This window comes from Macrobrachium nipponense, chromosome 8 (assembly GCF_015104395.2).
Source record: "Macrobrachium nipponense isolate FS-2020 chromosome 8, ASM1510439v2, whole genome shotgun sequence".
Taxonomy (NCBI): Eukaryota; Metazoa; Arthropoda; class Malacostraca; order Decapoda; family Palaemonidae; genus Macrobrachium; species Macrobrachium nipponense.
In genome coordinates this window covers 85,907,591-85,927,431 of record NC_087203.1, presented here as the reverse complement: position 1 = coordinate 85,927,431, position 19,841 = coordinate 85,907,591, and the positions used below count along the sequence as shown (strand labels likewise).

General features: G+C 39.6%; 1 protein-coding gene across 6 annotated transcripts in view; it reads left to right on the top strand.

Annotated features, from left to right (window-relative positions):
* LOC135222901 (serine-rich adhesin for platelets-like) overlaps positions 1–19,841 on the top strand; it is a 156,821-nt gene that overhangs the window by 37,647 nt on the left and 99,333 nt on the right. For 5 of the 6 annotated variants that reach the window (XM_064261288.1, XM_064261289.1, XM_064261292.1 and 2 more), the window contains exon 2: positions 14,195–16,285. In XM_064261288.1, the coding sequence (XP_064117358.1) occupies positions 14,201–16,285 (2,085 nt within the window). In that variant the 5' untranslated portion in view covers positions 14,195–14,200. Of the gene's footprint in view, positions 1–3,221; positions 3,366–14,194; positions 16,286–19,841 lie in introns of those variants that run through there. The other variant, XM_064261290.1, reaches the window with a different exon arrangement.

The window sequence follows — 19,841 nt, the reverse complement described above, 5'->3', positions numbered from 1 at the left end:
TCAGAATACGTTCTGGAGATCGGATTCAGTTTTTGCGAGCCATTATCTCAAAGAGATAGAAACGGTTTTCGAGAATTGCAGAATGTTGGGTCCGGTTGCAGTTTCTGGCATGGTGTTGGGAGAAACGGCACAGGGGTCGTCGCCTCTATGCTAACTTTTCGCCTTGAAATAGGTCGTTGATTTCAAGGGAAGCTGGGGGTACTGAGTACCTGGGATACCCACCAGTCTGTTAGGTCAGATTTTTAATAAAGGTTGGGTATATATGTTTTTAAATCTGGTGTTGGTGACAAATGTTTTGTATGATTGAATTACTGGTCTTAGCCCAGGGCAAGGGCAATCTTTGTTGTTACTATCCTCCGTCAGTCAGCCTTGACTCGCTTGAACTACGGAAGGATTCCACTCCTGTAGAGGCTACCATTGGTCAGATACCAAGGCCTCTACAATAGTAAGAAGAGCACCAACCAGAGGCAGTAACAGTCTGCTGTAGCTCTCTTACAAGGTAAGGTACAACAGACACCTTGAATGTTTACTGGTACAGACAGTTCCCGGGTTACGACGGGGTTTCCGTTCTTGAGACGCGTCGTAAGCCGAAAATCGTCGTAAGCCGGAACGACGTTGTTGAAAACATGTCCACAGGGAAAATTTCACTAATTTGCAATTTTTCTTAGGGCCGTATCTCTAAAATTATCACTAATTTACTTTTTTCATGTGCAACACTGTGTATTCACAAATTACTGCATATTTTCATTAAAATACAAGAGAGAGAGAGAGGAGGAGAGAGAGAGCAGAGAGTAGAGAGAGCGAGAGAGAGAGAGAGAGGAGAGGGAGAGAGAAGAGGAGAGAGAGAGAGAAGAGAGAGATTACATAAAACCATTAAATTCGTTGACCATTGTATGGCATTGTTACTTTCCCAACTCCAGTGTCACTGGAGTTATGAGGTAGGGAAATTGATACAGAAAAAGACGAAGGGAAGAATTTTCTTTTGAAATTAGTTATCATATTATTACTACTTCTATTATTATTATTATTATTATTATTATTATTATTATTATTATTATTATTATTATTATTATTATTTGAAAATATAATAAACACGTGCATCTACCATAAAAATTCTCTCATCTCGGTAAGAAAGAGGAATTATCCTTACAAGTGAAATGGAAAGGTCATTTTCATCTCTTTAAAATACGACCATTATGAATTTTGTAATTAGTTTTATTATTATTATTATTATTATTATTATTATTATTATTAAATAACTGAAATTATCAATAAACATTTTACATACTAGTACGTACCATAAAAATTCTTTCATCTCGGTAGAGAGAGAGAGAGAAGAGAGAGAGAGAGAGAGAAGAGAGTTTATCTTTCTCTGTTCTCTCAAAAAATACTTATAACGCTTCCAGCGAAAGAGAGGGAGAGAGTTACCACTATGACATTATCTTGTGTGGCGAGAGAGAGAGAGAGAGAGGAGAGAGAGAGAGAGAGAGAGAGAGAGAGAGAGAGAGAGAGAGAGAGTTAACCTTAATTAAAAGTGACATGGATAGATTAGTATTGTATTTCTTTAAAATACTATCACATATGAATTTTGTAATTACAGTTATTATTATTATTATTATTATTATTATTATTATTATTATTATTGAAAGTATTAAAAACAAATAGTACAAGTACATAAAAAAATCTCGAGTCTCCGTAAATGAGAGAGAGAGAGAGAGAGAGGGGGGGGGGGGAATTTCATGAGCACTTGATGGCAACAAGGCAGCTCTTCCCCCTCCTGTCACAGAACTTGATATATCTTGACAGTTTTAGTACCTGGAGTAAGAGAAAGAAGACTGGGATTTCCTTCATTCTTCCATAATTTTTTAAATATATAAGCTAAAATCTTACTAATTCACTATGGTATTTTCTTTAATGAATTGATATTATTGCTGTATGAATTAATATTAATATTTGAAAATAGTAAATCATTTATTTATCATACAAAAAAAACATACATCTTTGTAGTAGAGAGAGAGAGAGAGAGAGAGAGAGAGAGAGAGAGAGAGAGAGAGAGAGAGAGAGAGAAATTATTATTTTTATTATGTGATATCATTTCAACTTATTAAACTTACTAATACAGTATTAATCAAAATTAATATTTGAAAATTAGTAAATAATTTTTGTAATATAAAAATGTATTTAGTCATGAAAATAAACATCAAAATACACTAATTAGTGATTATTTTCGTCGGAAAATACGAGAGAGAGAGAGAGAGAGAGAGAGAGAGAGAGAGAGAGAGAGAGAGAGAGAGAGAGAGAAACTATGGTTTTTATATCCAAATCTAAGTAGAGTATAAATGGATTCTTTAAGTGAAATAATGTTTCAATGATATTTTGCTGTTTTGTATTAAAGGATATGTATACTGTTTGAGAATGCGTCCCTTTATCCTTGACTATGGTTACCATACAGTTTAATAGCGTAAATTAATTTATGCGCCCTCCGCTCAGAATCTAGTTCTGCGTATGAGGTATCGTTAAAAAGCATATAAAAACCATCGTAACCTTGGAATTTGCGTTGTAATCTAACCAGAAACTTAGTTTTGTTATTATTACGTACTGGAAATAAGCAATAATTTTTTCATTATTTGCGCTTTTGGACTGTTATAAACTTTGCACATCGCAAGCTAGTATTCATTCGCTCGGAAACTAGTTCCGCATATGAGGCATCACTAAAAAAACATTAAAAACGATATCAAAAAGTGTCGAAAATCATCATAACCTCAAAATTTTTGTTGTAATCTAACCAGAAACTTATTTTTATTAATATACTGTGCTAAACTATAAAGGATTTTTATCATAGTATGCGTTTTTTAAAAGCGTCGTTAACTCGGGGCGTCGGAAGCGTCAGCGTCGTAACCTCGGAACAAACGTCGTAACCCAGGGCGGATTTTTCAATGAATATTTAAGAAAAAGCGTCATAACCTCGGAACGTCGTAACCCGAAGCCGTCGTAACCCAGGGACTGCCTGTATTGTCATAAATGTAACTCATTTAGAGATACTAGTAGTCCACTGAATCCCACCTTCCCATCAATGTGTAATCAGCTGTATAATTGTTCGGTAAGACACTACAATAAAAATGGAATTTTCATTAGTAAAATGAAATTTTATTGTATACTTACCGAACAATTATGTTTATACCCACCCTCCTCCCCATAGGTGGACGGACGGGCAGAAAGAATTGGATTCACCTGGGCAGTTGTACCTGGTTCTCCCATGAGTGGAGGGAGATGACGTCATCACCACCAGTGTTGGCGACGCCTACGCGCCAAATTTGAATTTAGTCTCCTGCCGCTCGTGGAAATCACGGCTGTATAATTGTTCGGTAAGTATACAATAAAATTTCATTTTGCTAATGAAAATTCCATTTTTAATGCCCAAAGCGTTAAAAACTGTGTAAACTGCATTCTTATTGCATTTTTCATAACAAAAAACTTCAAATATTGATTATTTTGCATTTTTGGTGTCATATTTCTTCTGCCAGATCAGCGCTGTAGGCGTCGTAACCCTGGAAATAATTTCTAATGAATATAATTGAAAAGCGCCTTAACTTCGGAAAATTGTAAGCTGAACCCGTCGTAATCCGGGAACAGCCTGTATTTGGATTGCTCATTAAGAATTTACCTTTATTTGTAGGAGGTCGATTGTAATTAAGGCCCAGAGGCTAGTACTAAACATGGCGAAATACATTTGACACCCCAATCCCTAGTGGCTGTAGTATTCGTGGGAACGTTCCTTGCAGTCCTTGCGGAGTTATTGCCTACTATGAGATTCAGAGCCTTTGTCCTGGTGTTTCCAGAATAACTTTTTTTCTGTGCATTTGACAAAGATATTACTTGGCCATAGTATACTTTACATCCCTAACAAATTTTTGGCAGCATTCTTTATTACTTATATCAGAAAAAAAAGCATATTCATAGGAGTAAAATAAAGCATCGGAAGACATTGGTGTAACACACTAATGTATAGGTTCAAAGTTATAGGTGACGCAAACATATGACGTCCCGACTCCTCCCACAAGGTGATGACGACAAACGGCTGTCTCTGAAATTCTAAATGAACATTCATACCTTGTCAAGGCTTCAAGAATGGTGGCTATGATAAGCCATTGTCCCCGTGGTTGCAGGACAGCTTTTGTGATTAGACTTGCACAATTGTTTAGAAGTGAGGAGGCCCGTGGCAAACCCTATGTGAGTTTGAACAGGTAAATGAATAATAGGGCCCTTTTTTGGGTAAGGAATACACCCGGACATCCAAGGCTACCAAGTTTTCGTCATTTGTTGACTTCCACAAAGTTCAGAAAGATAATTATATATGCTCTATAAAGCAATAGTTATTGATTTCTTAGTAAAATATAACTTGCGAAACAACATTGAAACTTGCTTTGCCGAAAGCAAAAAAAAAAAATGGTGTGGGTTATAATACATAACTGAAATACCTCTATAGGTCCCATTGATTATAATTATAATATTTCAGATTTACTTGTGGAAACCCTTTTCCTCAAGGATTCTAGTACTAGACCTCATGGCATAAATCCTATGTACTACTACTGCTACAACTACCACTACTACAAAGTGTAAACAATGAGTATTGGTTGTATTTCATTGTTGCCAGAGGTTGAGACTTTTTCACAAATAGCCAATTATTTATAGAGAAAGAGACAAGTTAATGACGTCATAAGTTATGTCATATCTTTAAAAGAAATTCCTCTTGAGTTTTCTGGCAATGTCAGGCACGTTGATAAAGTTTTATTCCGGAAAAATTACCTTAATCAGAATTGAAACTTGCTTGAGAATATAATGGGTTATCAGAATACACCTTTTTATTTTACTCAGTTGTATTTTCCTCCCACACAAAACATTGCTTTCCGTCTGTGGTCCCCCATATTAGGATTTAAGAGACTCCAGTATTTTTATATATGTAACTTACTAAGTAATTACATAGCTCAAGTTTCACTCGCCGGCAGATTTAAAAATGTGAAATTCGCAGTAGAGCTAGTGTAGGTGTAGGTAAAAGTATTTGCCTCACCACTTCCGGGGTAAGAGAAGGAAAGCTCCAGCAAGTACGTAGTCATTTGTTTCCTGCCAGACCTCGACTGTAGTTCAGTTGTGAGCTTGGATTTTATTTTCGTCGACTTTTCCTTTAGATTGGTTTGGTGAAGTACTGGTAGCCTAAATCTGTGTGGTTTTTTGAGTGAGTTCTCTGTTAGAGAATTTAACTATTATGACAAATTGCCAAATTTGATTTTGAAGACAGTTACTTTTTTTTTTTATTACAATGTCTGACACTAGAAAGATTAGTGTAAGGTATTAGAAGAAAGGCTGTAATACCACATTTGACAAAAGAAAAGTGGGATTCACACACCTTGTGCATTGACTGTAGAGGACACGAATGTTCAATAGACAAGACTTGCAATGTTGGTCCAGAGCCAAATTGTACATGGAGACTTGGAAGATTTTGAGGTCTCACTTAATCAAATTATGTAGACAGAGATAGAAAGCGTAAGGTGGTCTCTAGAGCTGAGACCAAGACTAAAATTAATACTTAAGATCATTCTGAGAAGTCTCCTGGAGGTGATCCTAATATTTCTATGTCTGCCCCCGCTTTGCCACCTGTTCCAAGTCCTCTAATTAATCAACCACGTACTTTACCCAGCCCCCCCGCTTCTGATCCTGACCCCATTGCCAGCCTCGAATTGAAAATTGTGTGTAAAAGGTTCGTTGCCTATCCCTTGGGATAAGGACTAGAATGTGTTTTTAGGGCAGTGGAGGAGGCAGCTGTTCATCCCGCCAACAATCCTAGGCAAAGGCCACTGGCGTACTCCCATACATCTGGGAGCAGTAATACCAGAAGCCGTAGGTAGGTCAGTGCGGGCTGCCACGGACAGTTGTCCCCTCAGTGGGACCTATTGTAGTATCCCAGGTTATGATGAAAGATACCCATTGGAAAGGCATCCAAAAGAAAGTGCACAGGCTGTCCCCGAGTTCTGAGGGCTACAGTCCTGAGAAAAGGTGGCAGTGGCACTTTAGTGACAAATCATGGCCAATGAAGAGGCCGTTTTCCAACACAGTCTCCTCTATCCCCAGTGCTTTGTAATAGATTTAGCAAGTCAGGAAACCTTCATGTAGTTTTTGAGACTCCTCAGAACATTTTTCTCTCAGGAACAACCTGTGCTAGAGCCAGGGTGTTCTTCCGCGACATGTTCCTCTTCTTCTCTGGGGAGGGGAAGAGTGCCCTATGGCTCCAGAGCACCCAGGGATGCCTGAGGCTCTAGTTTATCAGTACTCGCCAGTATATGAGCCCCCAACTACAGTGAAGATAGGCGAAATGTGCCATGCCCCGGATACCAAGCGAGTGGTGCCAATTATTCTTTGGTTATTCGTGGATCATTCATTATTACTGATTCAGTGTCAGTTACGTATCTGATATTTTGAGTGTGCTCAAGAAAGGCCCCTCTTCTAAAATGGGACCCTAGGAGTTCATTGCTGTCACCCATGTATTCGGAAGAGGATGATGTTTTAGGTCTGCAGACGACAGGCTACTGAAAATAATACTTTATCCTTCGGCGAGAAAGGCTCTTGGCGAATTGGATAGTAGGCTAGGTGAGAAAAGAAAAGGGGAATTCTTCATTTAGCTATCCCCTTCCTGTCTTGAGCGGTAGAAGTATTAGACTTATTGTCTAATAGACTCTTCATGCAGGTTGGTTCTCAATGTAAGCAGTCAAAGTGACATTTCTCCCCTAAGGCGATTGATAATTTTCTTAAAAACCTCTTCAGGGTTATTGAGATTTAGAGTTGCTTGGTGGGCGCATTGGCTCAGAAAATTAACTATGCCATTCCTTAATACCTGAATACACAGCAATTGATTGGCTGAACATCCATGCATGTGCAGATAAGGGAATAAGGGATGATCTTGAGAGTTGGCATCACTCTAGCCAATGGCCATACCACATTGAAAGCAGCACTGCTCGTCTGATCAGCAAAGTGTGTAGCAATGTTGGGTCTGGTCAGTAATTGGATAGGTGACTGCCTGAGAACACCAGATGTTGTTGGCATGCCTTAGGTATCCTGAAAAAGAGAGAGCTCTGTTGCTCTTTTATGATAAAGAATGTCACTTCTTCGCAGAAGTTAGTACTTTTATAATCTCTCAACCACCAACACCTCTTCTCTAGTTTGACAATGAGTACTTTTTCTTTTAAAAGCCATCGACTAAACTGCTACCCGAATGAGAGGATTGTGCCCTCGTGCCTGTAGAAGTGAGATTTCTGCATTTTTGGAAGGAGTGCAGCAAAAGGGGAGAGGAGGGGTGGATACTGTCAGTGCTCAAGGAGGGTTACTCTATTCCTTTCAGAGAAAGTCCTCCATTGGTGAACAGGCTCCTTGTGTTGACTACCTACTCTGTAGGCTCCAAGAGGTTTTTTTACACTGGTGGATGAAGTGGTCTTATCCCTCAACAAGACAGCCATCGAGGAAGTAAAAGACATTAGGTCAGACAGTTTCTACGACCATCTACTTATGGTCTCTGAAGCATCAGGGGGATAGAGTCCGGTGTTGGATGTGAACGCCCTGAATTTCTTTGTAGAAAAGAGGATGTTCATGATTGAGACAAATTCAGAGGGGCAACTGGATGGCATTCATAGACATGCAGGATGCCTACTTCCACATCCCCCTTCATCAGAAGTTGAGGAAATGCGTATCTACGCGTTGTTTCAACGAAGAGTATATGTACGAATTTTGAGCATTATGCTTTAGCCTTTCAACCGCTTCACAAGTATTTACACAAGTTCTTGCTCCACTTGCAAAATGGCTACAGCTTACACAACTGGTTAATTTATTTGCAGCCGGAGAAGAGGTGCATGGCGTGCATTACAGAGACGATTCATCTGAGACAAGAATTAGGAATTCACGCCAACTTTTAGAACAGTCTTGCCTGAAGAAAATCACTTAATTTCTTGCATGTCAAAACTGCATAGCAAATCAGTGGATGGGTCTTCCCGGAAGCTTAGTTTCAATGGAACAGTGTGTCCATTTTAGGAGGCTACACATGAGAACTCTTCAATTGTAATTGGGTGCCAGCTGGGACAGGAAAACTGACCCAGATAGATTTGTTTTCCTAATATCACAATTAATAAAAGAGGATATCCTTTAGTGGATATAATAAGCAGACTTTCTCAAGGGAAGTCTGTCTCCATCGAGCCCCAACCTAGACTTTTATACATGTGCACCTGACCAAGGTTGGAGAGTCCTTTTAGGAAACCAAGAAGTTTCAGGACAATGTTCCGAAGAACAGACACACCAGCAGATCAGTCTGAAAGAGATAACAGCCATATGTGCGAGTCTACAGCATTTGTATTGTTAGTCTATGACCAAGTAGTGACGGTACACTCTGACAACTCCACAGACCTTACATGTATAAAGCAATAAGGAGGGGCATATTTGTTCTCCCTTCACGAAGGAGCGAGAACCCATCTTCATTGTTGGACAAGAAGAAGACCAAGTTGGTAACCAGGTTTATCCAGGGCAGACTCAACATCCTTGTGGATGGGTTGAGCCGTTGCAAGCAGGTACTCCCCACAGAATGGACTCTTCATCTTCAAGTGTGAAAGGATCTTTGGAATCTTTGAGGGAGACCACTTGTAGATCTGTTTGCATCATCAAAAGATTATCGCCTCCAAATTTCCAGTCACCAGTCTCAGACCCTCTTGTTTGGGGTGACAAATGTCATGTTGCGGGATTGGTTGAATATGGACCTCTACATGTTTCCACCATTTTACATGGAATGAGAGGTGATCAACAAGTTCAAGAATCATTTGAATATCACAAGGATCTTAGTGGGCCCTATTCTGACAGGAATGGCTTCCAGACCTCCTATTGTTAGAGACAGACCTTCTGAGGCTGTTACCACATTGAGTAAGTCTGCTCGAACAGCCCCATTTCAACCTTTTCCACCAAGGATTGTCCACTTTGGCTCTGACAGGTTACAGGCTATCAGGAAACTTTTCTGATAAAGTGAGTTTCAAGAAAACTCTGATGCAGTTGGAAAGCACAAGTGCTTGACTTCTGACAAGGTCTATCAGATCAAGTGGGCAATCTTTACAACTTTGTTTAAAAGACATGATGTCTCAGCTTCTACGATGCCTGTAAAGGATGTTGCAGACTTCCTCCTGTATTTAAGGACAACTAAGAACCTGTCACCATCTACAGGCATGCCATTGACAAGAAAGTGGGTTTTGCACAAGGAGATACCGTATGTGCTTTTACCCTGTGCTTTTTGGTCAGAAATGAAAACCCTATCAAGCCCTAACCTCATTCATTTAATATCAAAAGTTTGACGGAAACATTGGGCACAGAGGAAGAGGAGAGGACTTTGCCCAGGGAGAGCACTAAAATTTTATTTGGACAGACAAAAAAGGATTAGAGGTCCTTAGAATCTTCTCAGTTCTTTGTCAAAAACTGATCCCTGCCATGTCTAGGAATGGACTAGCGTTTTTTCTTAAAGATCTGATAAATGAAGCCCATGCGGAAGTTGGAGCGGAGGACTTGACATCATTAAGAGCTAAAGCTCGTGAAATCAGATCAGTCGCCACATTGTTGTCCTTCTCAGACACATATTGGAATTGTAGATCAGTTTTTGACAACTCATTATCTGAAAGACGTAGAAGTGTTATTCAATAATTGTAGTGTTTTAGCGCCTTTGTCCATAACTGGCAGGGTGTTGGGTCAGGAAGCGTAGGAAGCCTTTCTTCCTATCTCTTTATATCTTCTTGATATTAGGTGTTGGGTTCAAGGGAGCCTGGGGGCACATATAGTGCTCGGAGTGCCCTCCAATCTTATTTTTAATGTTAAGTGATTTTTTTATATTGTTGCAGTGTAGGTCATTTACGTTGTTTTTTCTGGTCATTAAGTCAGTCTATCCCAGGTCAGAGGCAACTGACTACATGCATGCTTTGTAGTCACTGGGTTCATCTCTTGCTACAAAGCCCTAATGTTGTAGAGGTGAATCTGGCCAACTAGCCACACCCTACATAGATAAGAGGAGCACCAACCAGAAGCAGCAACTACCTGCAGCAGTTCTCTTATCAGATAAGAAACAAGAAGCATGGTTTAATAATATTACTTTTTATTTTCTAAGTCATTATCATTAATAGTGTTTGGAGTAGAATCTAGCCATCCCACCTCTGGGTCAATTTGGGATTCAGCAATGTAAGTACTGTACTTGGTAAGTTACATATAAAAATGACATTATGATAAAACATTTTATATATACAGTGGTACCTCGAGATACGAAATTAATCCGTTCCAAGGCGCCTTTCGTATCATAAGGTTTTCGTATCTTGGACCACATTTTACATGTAAAATGGCTAATCCGTTCCAAGCCCTCCAAAAACACCCCAGTAAATTTCATAATAAAGCTAAATTGACCTATAAACAATGAAATACTACAACAATTTGGACCATTCAATACCTAAATTAATAACGTACTGCTAATTACCTGTAAATAAAGTGTATTAGTGTAGTACATGGTATACAAGAAATACTGTACGTATGTAGTAAAATGTGGAAGCTTACCTTTCGAGTGAGGCTATCTCCGAAAGTGGCGACAGAGGAGGACGGCAAACGGCAGATACGTACGTACGTACACTTAACTTTACGAAACACATAAAAAAATGTAAGGAAAACTAAACTAAAATTTACGAAACACATTAACAAAACTGTAACACTTAACTTTACAAAAAACTAAAATTATAAAAAAAAAAAAAATTTATTTTTATTTATTTTTTTTAATTTTTTTTACTACTTTAGTTTTTTTTTTTTTTTTTTTTTTTTTTACAAAATTTCAACTTTATCACCACTTTCAACTTTCTGTTTTTTAGTATCACTTGGTTCTTCCTTTTTACTCCTGCTAATACTAAAGGCCTCTTTAAAAAATAACTATCCAAGGAAGATTGCTTCGGCCTACTTTTCACAATGTTCCTGAAACGACTCTGGCAAACGTCATCGAACTGCGCAAGCATATGACCTGTGTGAGCCTTTTCAGGGTGTTTTTTTTTTCTACAAACGATTGCACTTTATGAAAAGTGACTAGAACATCCTTAATTTCTGCCATTGTCATAGGGTTGTCCTCCTCCTCCTCGCCGCTGCTAGAGAACTCCTCTTGAACGACGTTATGTTGCATGGCCTCCAACTCCTTCAGGTCATCCGTCGTAAGCTGCTCTTGGTGCTCCTCGAGAAGATCGTTGATGTCGTCCTCGTCAACGACCAGCCCCATGGACTTGCCGAGTGCAATGATCTCGTCAAGATCTGGTTGCAAAACAGTTTCAGGATCGTCAACCGTTTCTGAATCTGCAGCACCAGCTTCGCCCACGTCGAATCCCTCGAAGTCTCAGGCGGATACGGCATCAGGCCAGAGTTTCCTCCACGAGGAATTCAAGGTTCGCCTCGAAACCTCCTGCCAAGCTTGGTCGATGAGTCGTATTCATATGACGATGTCGAAATGCTCCTTCCAAAATTGACGCAAGGTGAGGTTTGTGGTATCGGTGATGTCGAAACATCTCTTGAAAAGATGTTTCATATACAGCTTCTTAAAGTTTGATATCACTTGCTGGTCCATGGGCTGGAGGAGAGGGGTGGTGTTAGGCGGAAGATAAAGAATCTGATGAAGGAATACTCCGCTAGGATATCTTCCTCGAGGCCAGGAGGGTGGGGAGGGGCATTGTCCAACACCAGCAGACATTTCAGAGGGAGGCGCTTCTCTTCCAAGAATTTCTTCATGGTCGGGCCGAAACACAGATTTACCCACTCCGTGAACAAAAGCCTCGTTACCCAGGCTTTCGCATTAGCCCTCCACATCACTGGAAGCTTCTCCTTAAGCACTTTGTGGGCCTTGAAGGCTTGAGGAGTCTCTGAATAATACACCAGTAGGGGCTTCACCTTGCAATCCCCACTGGCGTTTGAAGAAAGTGCAAGCGTAAGCCTGTCTTTCATAGACTTATGCCCGGGTAGCTTCTTCTCTTTCTCCATGATGTACATCCGACGAGGCATTTTTTTCCAAAAAAGACCAGTCTCATCACAATAGCCTTCCTTGGTCATCATCTCGTCGAACGTCTTTTTAAAGGCTTCGGCTGCTTTCGTGTCTGAACTGGCAGCCTCCCCATGCCGCACCACCGAATGGATACCAGTCCGTTTACGGAATTTTTCGAACCACCCATGCGAAGCCTTGAAGTCTGGGGTTGGCGTTGATGTCCCTTCTCCGTCGTCTTCCGCCTGGGCAATCAAATTGCCGAAAATAGCGCTGGTCTTGTGGGAGATTGCCGTCTCCGTTATCGTATCGCCAGCGATTTCTTTGTCTTTTATCCAGATAAGAAGCAGCTGTTCCATCTTGTCGTGCACGTGGGTCCTCTTGCTGGACAAAATAGTGATGCCCTTGGAAGGTGTAGCTGCTTTGATAACATCCTTCTGCTTAAGGATGGTGCCTATCGTTAACGGATTTCGGCCGTATTCCTTGGCGATCACACTCAATCGCATACCAGCTTCATACTTCTTGATAATCTCCATCTTTGTCTCCAAAGAGAGCATTCGCTTCTTTCCGTGAATTTCAGCTTTCTTGGGACCCATGACTACGTTATACTGTACGTAATTTACGTTTAAGTAGAGTAAAGTTTTCACACAACACGATAAAGTACGTACGTATACTGCAGCGAAATCACTAACGAATTTACGTTAATAAACTAAATCGTTAGACCGAATGAATACCGCGTGCTTACAATAACGATGCTGGTACTGAGTGGCCGAAGAAGCACTCCGCTACGTAGATGCATCATGGGAGGGATGCTGACCAATAGGAGAGAAGGATCTCATGGCAGTGACTAGCATCAGGAACCAATGGGAGAGCAGGAGGATGGTGGCGAGTCTACTCAGTTGCCGGCACACGAGTTTCAAAATTGTTATCGGTGGTTCGGGCGAATCTCGAACTTTACAGAAACCTTTTGTATCTTGAAAACTTTTCGTATGTATAGCCGTTAAATTTTTTGTGTTAGCTTTCGTATCTCGAGTTTTACGTAAGTTGAGCCTTTCATATCTCGAGGTACCACTGAGCATAGTTTACCAAGTAATTGTAATCAGAGCCCTCCCTTCTCCACCATATGGGAAAAGATAGAAACAGTTGAGAAAACGCAGAAACAGTTGACTACTTGCGGGAGTTGTTCCTCTCCTGCCCTGAAAGTGGGTGGAGTAATGCCTATAGTACTTACACCTATCCTAGCGCTACCGTGATTTTCAAATTTTTTAAACTACCAGCAAGTTAAACTTAGCAATGTAATTACTTGGCAAGTATTTGTATATATAAAATTTTTTTTTATATAAAAATATCATTTTTAAGTGACTAAACTCTCACATGAATGAATGTAAGGTTATTCTACAGAAAAGCTCAAGGGGCACTGTATTTAGTACCTGCCCCTTTACAATAAATGGATAAAAAAGTAAAAGACGGTAATTTCTCATAATATTTCAGTAAATTTATTCTTGCATCTTGCCTGTGGACTGCATTGTATACACCCTTTCTTACATCGTTCAGGAAATCTGTGATAGATTTTAGGTTGACTTTCATATAAAGAAAATTAAGGTGGAGACATACGAACAATGCAAAAAACTGTACGTATATTAAGAATTAGGTTATTGTAAAGTAAAAAATGCCAAATAGAATATAAGATCGCAACCCAACGGTGCAACATCCTCATTTGGCCAAGGGTGGCCAAGCCCCATTTAGATTCCTCTAGCTTATTTAGCTTAGGGCAATGTAAGTTCAAATAAATAGTAAAAGTTTCCGTCTAACCTAACCTCACCTAAGTTGTCACTTGGAAGATGTTCAGTAAACCTACCTTAATAAGAATAAGAGCTTGCAGAAATATGATTGTTAGAATACATCCCTGGCAGAAATATCATGAGGATGTTAGAATACATCCATGTATTAAATTTGTTTTCTCCTATCCCAAAATTGGTTTTCCACTGTGATCTCACATGATAGTAGAATTCAGAGATGAACAACAAGAGACTTTCATGTAACATGAATTGAAATACAGTACCCCACTTAGGTTTAATATAAGTAATTTAAGCATACTTGTTGTTAGCAGTTCGATTATTTGTTATTTATTTGCAGAGCATCATGTCATCAAAAGTAAAATCCCCAGGAAAAGAGTCATCAAGAGAGAGAAGAACAAAAAGTGATGGTGAAGGTTCCACACATGCTGAGGGCTCTTTATCTCATAGCCCCACACCAGATGTCTGTGAAGGTTCCACACATACAGAGGGCTCTTTATCTCATAGCCCCACACCAGATGTCTGTGATGCTACTGTTACATGCAAAGATAGTGTTGTTACTCCTTTCTCAGAAACTGTTGAACCAGTTCTCAGTCTTCCTCCAGATACAGCTTTGCCTATGATCCCTGTAAATGTCGATGAGATACCCTTAAGTTCTAGACCATCCTTAACCGAGTCTGACGTAGCCCACAGCACTAATCCGGCAGATTGTGAAACATATCCCAGCCATTCTACTACTAATGTTTGTGTAATGAGTAGTCAGTCGCTAAAAATACCTTCTGTGGATGCACAAGAAGTAACTAAATCTTCAACCAAGCAATGCTCACGAAAATCATCTACAAGGAGTGAGTTACAGTCTTCAAGAGTATATCCAAAAGGGGTTCCCTTAGAGGTATCATCCAGAGGCAAAACATTGAAAAAACCCCAGAAAGTTGTTCAGCCAGCTGAAGGATATTTGGCAGGTGTTGCAGAATCACTTTCCACCAAAAGCAAAAGACCTGGTGCTTCAGTGATTCCATCTCGGAGAAGTATGCCACCATGTAAAGTTCCTGTTACAAGTGCACCACCTTCCCATCGACCTGCTACTGTTACTATCTCTTCAAATCGAGGTACTGCTTCAGGTGCACTCCTCTCAAAAGGTTCTGGAATTGATACGCAGAGAGGTACTGCTCCAGCTGGGACTTCCTCACAGAGAGGTGCTGCACCAACTATGGCTGCTTCACAAAGAGGTGTTGTGCCAACTGGTGTATCCTCTCAAAGAGGTGCTGTCCCAACGAGGGCATCACGGAGAGCATCTCTCCCAACTAGGCCATCCTTTCACAGACATGCTGCTTGTTTATCTTCACAGAAAGGTTCCCCAGTGTCCTCGCAAAGTACTGGATCAACTGTAGTTGCCACCCGGAAGGGTATGGTATCAGAAAGGTCTTCAATGGCCGATAAATTACCAGCCTTAACACAAAAAGGGTCTGTGACAAGAGAGAGTTGTTCGAAAGGAGTTTTTCCTAGAATAGGAAAGGCTGAAAAAATTAAAACTACTGATGTTAGAGCCTCTTCAAAAATTCGATCAGCCACATCAAGTTATGATTCAAAGCCTTTAAAATCTGTTGCCAAACCTGGTCAGGTATCATCACAGACTGAGAAGCAGAAAGAGAAAATTTGCAAAAGAAGTGGAATTTCACAAAAGGGGGTAAAATCCCAAAGCTGCTCTTCAAAGGGCACTTCTTCCTATGAAAGTCAAACTTTGCAAGAAGTTTCAAAATCTGAAATTATTGCTGATGGTACTACAGCATCAACAAGTTATGCAGTAGTGTGTACAGCATCCTCTTCAAGCCATTTTTCAGAAAGTATTAGCTCAAATCTTGAGTATGCAGCATCCTCTTCAAGCCAGTCTTCAGAGAGTAGTACTCATTACCCAGGTCCCACACCAGAAAGCTTTGTACCATCAGTATATCTTTCCCCAGGCAAGAATTTGCCATCAGAAAGCAGCACGCCTGAATCAGTTGTATCATCTGGTACCTTTGTTCCAGTGCTGGCTGATGAAACAGTAATGCAGTATCAGAGTACGAAATTGACCTGTGGTACGCCAAGTAGAGATGAGGAAACTTATGTTCAGGCTCAAATTTTTCCTTTTCTTGGTTTAAAAGAAAGTTGGGAGGGAATAAATGGTGGTACGACATTCAAAATTCCTCTCATTCGTAAGATAGAACGCCCTATAAAATGTGGGCCTGTGAATGAGCCCAAAGATTGCTGTTCACAAGTATTTTATGGACTAGCAAAAAGGATAGTTGAAGTTACTGTATCAATATTAGAATTTTGCATGCCAGTAGATGAGTACTTGTATGATGATGGAATAGTCGTAAAGCATAACTATTATATATTAGAAGAAATGGACTCGCTGGTGGAAGAAGATCATGATAGGAGAAGAGTGTTGGTAAGTGTTTTTAAAGCTTTTAAGTAATTTAGACTCCTATGTAAATACTGAATGTGAAAAAGCAATCCATTTTTTTTAATTTTGTGCAATTTTCAAGGGGTTTAGTGCTTAAATGTAAATGTAATAGCAATCTATATAGGTTTTGTAGATGCTAATTGCAAGTATGTACTGCATTGGAGAACTTCATGACATAATGGTAAATTGCTCAAAACTTCCATCAACATTTTGGTCATCCATCAGCCATTTCCTATGGGGCCATCATCACTTCAACCCTCTGCCCACCTTTCATCGCAGTCATCAAATTGATATCTGCATGTCCTCATTTTCGTAAAATTACCTGTAGTATACTTCAGCATGGCATGAGGGGAGCATTAAAAGAATAGTCTTGAAATGTAGACATTGGTTTAGTTGATTGACAAGAAAGTTTTCTGTACTATTTAAGAATAGTACTGTGCAGTACTTTCAACTGCTTTTCTGATGTTTTAACATTTATTTTTGTACATGCAACTTCCCCGGCAGATATATACTTACCTAATGTCTCTGACGTCCCAACAGAATTCAAACCTCGCGGCACACGCTACAGGTATGTCAGGTGATCACCCTCTCCCGCCGCTGGGTGGCGGGACTAGGAACCATTCCCGTTTTCTAACCAGATTTTCTCTGTCGCCGGTACCGACAACATCGTTGTTGGTTCCTCCTGCATGGAATTCTTGCTTGCTTTGCTGAGGATTGTTTTTGGTGAAGTATTTCATCTTTGGCTTTGGCATATGCTGTTTTGGACCGTTTTTTGGATTTGGTTTGGAATTTTTCTTCAGTATGTCTGATGTTGTACCTGAAGGGGGCCGCTTTAGAGTGTGTATGAAAGAAGGATGTAAGGTGAGGTTGCCGAAAGCTTCGGTAGATCCTCACACTATTTGTGTTAAATGTAGGGGGAATGAATGCTCTGTTAGTAACACTTGTGGTGAATGTGGAGATTTGACTGAGCTTCAATGGAAGAGTTTGACTGCGTATGTTAAGAAATTGGAGAAAGATAGAATCAGGAAGGCTTCAGTTAGAAGTTCCAGTAGGTCCTGCTCTATTCATCAGGATGGTCATTCTAACCCTAATGTAGTTTCTCCTACTTCTAACGTAGTTTCAGTTCCTTCCCCCCGCAGCGAACTCTTAGATTCGTCTTCGGAGAGGGGTGCTATGAAAGCGTCAATCCGTAATTTGCAAGCGCAATTACGAGAGATGGAACAAGGTAAGAGTGAATTGTGCAGTGACGTGTGCAGTGTCCCCAGTACAGCATTGCTCCTAGGCCTAGACCTCTTTCAGACTCCCATGACCAAGGGAGGAGGAATGTCGAAAGCCGCAAGGGGGATGTAGAGTATCCCCAACGGTCAGGCGTCCCTTCGGCAGAACCTATAGGCTCGTCCCAGGCTGCCTTGGATCGCAACAGACAAAGCATCCTTAGGAAGTGTTTTTCAGACTCAGATTCTTCCTCACCGAGACGTGGATGGAGCTCCGCTTCGAAGTCGCGCCCCCTGAAGAGAGCCTGGAAGCCTCCTGGAGGAGACGCGTTAGACTCCAGACCCGAGCCTTTCCCGGAGTATTCTCCCGCTCAGAAGAGGAGAGCAATGAGGTCTCCTGATTCTTCTCCTGAAGGAATTTGCTCTTCTACCAAGAAGTTCTTGGTGGGCCTACAAGAACAGTTGTCTACGCGAGTAGGCTCTCTTTCCAAGGGGTCTTCTCGCAGGAAGGAAACCTCTCTTCCTGTCAAGAGCTCTTTTAACCCTTAAACGCCGAAGCGGTAAAATAAAAATTGTCTCCCGTGTGCCGGAGGTGTTTTGGAGTGAGCGCGGAAGTGGAAAAAATATTTTTTTCAAAAAATCACAGCGCACTTAGTTTTCAAGATTAAGAGTTCATTTTTGGCTACTTGTTTTGTCATTGGCTGAAGTTTAGTATGCAACCATCAGAAATGAAAAAAAATTATCTTTATCATATATAAATAATGTGATATATGATAGCGCGAAAACAAAATTTCATATACCTATAATTGTATTCAAATTGCGCTGTGCGCAAAACGGTTAAAGGTAACACGTTAATTTTTTTTCGTTGTAATGTACACTAAATTGCGATCATTTTGGTATATAACACATTGTAAAATGATAAACGCAACACAGAGTAAATATTGTCACAAAATAATGCATGAATTCGTAACGCGCGGACATAAACAAATATTTTTTTCAAAAATTCACCATAAATCTAAATATTGTCCTAGAGACTTTCAATTTGTTTCAAAATGAAGGAAAATGATTGAATATTACTATACTGTAAGAGTATTAGCTTACAATTGCAGTTTTCGACCATATCTGACGAGTTTAAGTTGACCGAATGTCGAATTTTTTTATATATTTTTTTGTATGTGCAATTATTTAGGAAATTAGAAAAGCTACAAGCTTCAATTATTTTTCGTTTTATTCTACATGAAATTGCGCACATTTTCATATATAAAACTCTATGAAATGCCTAATATGAAACAGAGCAAATATTCCGAGAATGGGACTTACGGATTTCGGAGATTTGTGGCGGAGAATCCGCGCGCGGAGGGAAGGAAAGTTTTTTTTTTTTTAAATTCACCATAAATCTAGATATTGTGCTAGAGACTTCGAATTTGTTTCAAGATGAAGATAAATGACTGAATATTACTAGACTGTAAGAGTTTTAGCTTACAATTGCGTTTTTCGACCATTTCGGTAGAGTCAAAGTTGACCGAACGTGGTTTTTTCTATTTATCGTGATATATATGCAAATATTTCAAAAATGAGAAAAGCTACAACCTTCAATTATTTTTTTTTGTATTCTAAATGAAATTGCGCACATTTTTATTTATAAAACTTTATGTAACGGCTAATTTAAAATGGTGCAAACATTACCACAATCGCACGTATGATTTTTTCGGAAGTTACCACGAGGACATAAAGAAAATGTTATTTTTTTCATAAATTCACCATAAATCGAAATATTGTGCTAGAGACTTCCAATTTGTTGCAAAATTAAGGTAAATGATTGAATATTACTAGTATAAAAGCGTTTTAGCTTACAATTGCGTTTTTCTACCATTTCGGTAGAGTCAAAGTTGACCAAAGGTTGAAATTTTGGCACTTATCGTTATTTATATGAAAATATCTCAAAACTGATAAAAGCTACAATCATGAGTATTTTTTAGTTGTATTCTACATAAAAATGCGCACATTTTCATATATAATACTCCATGTAACGGCTAATTTTAAAATGGTGCAAACATTACCACAACGCATGTATGATTTTTTTCGGAAGAGTTACCGCGCGGACGTAAGGAAAAAGTTTTTTCATAAATTCACCATAAATCGAAATATCGTGCTAGAGACTTCCAATTTGTTGAAAAATTAAGGTAAATGATTGAATATTACTAAAATATAAGAGTTTTAGCTTACAATTGCGTTTTTCGACCATTTCGGTAGAGTCAAAGTTGACCGAAGGTTGAAATTTTGGCACTTATCGTTATTTATATAAAAATATCTCAAAACTGATAAAA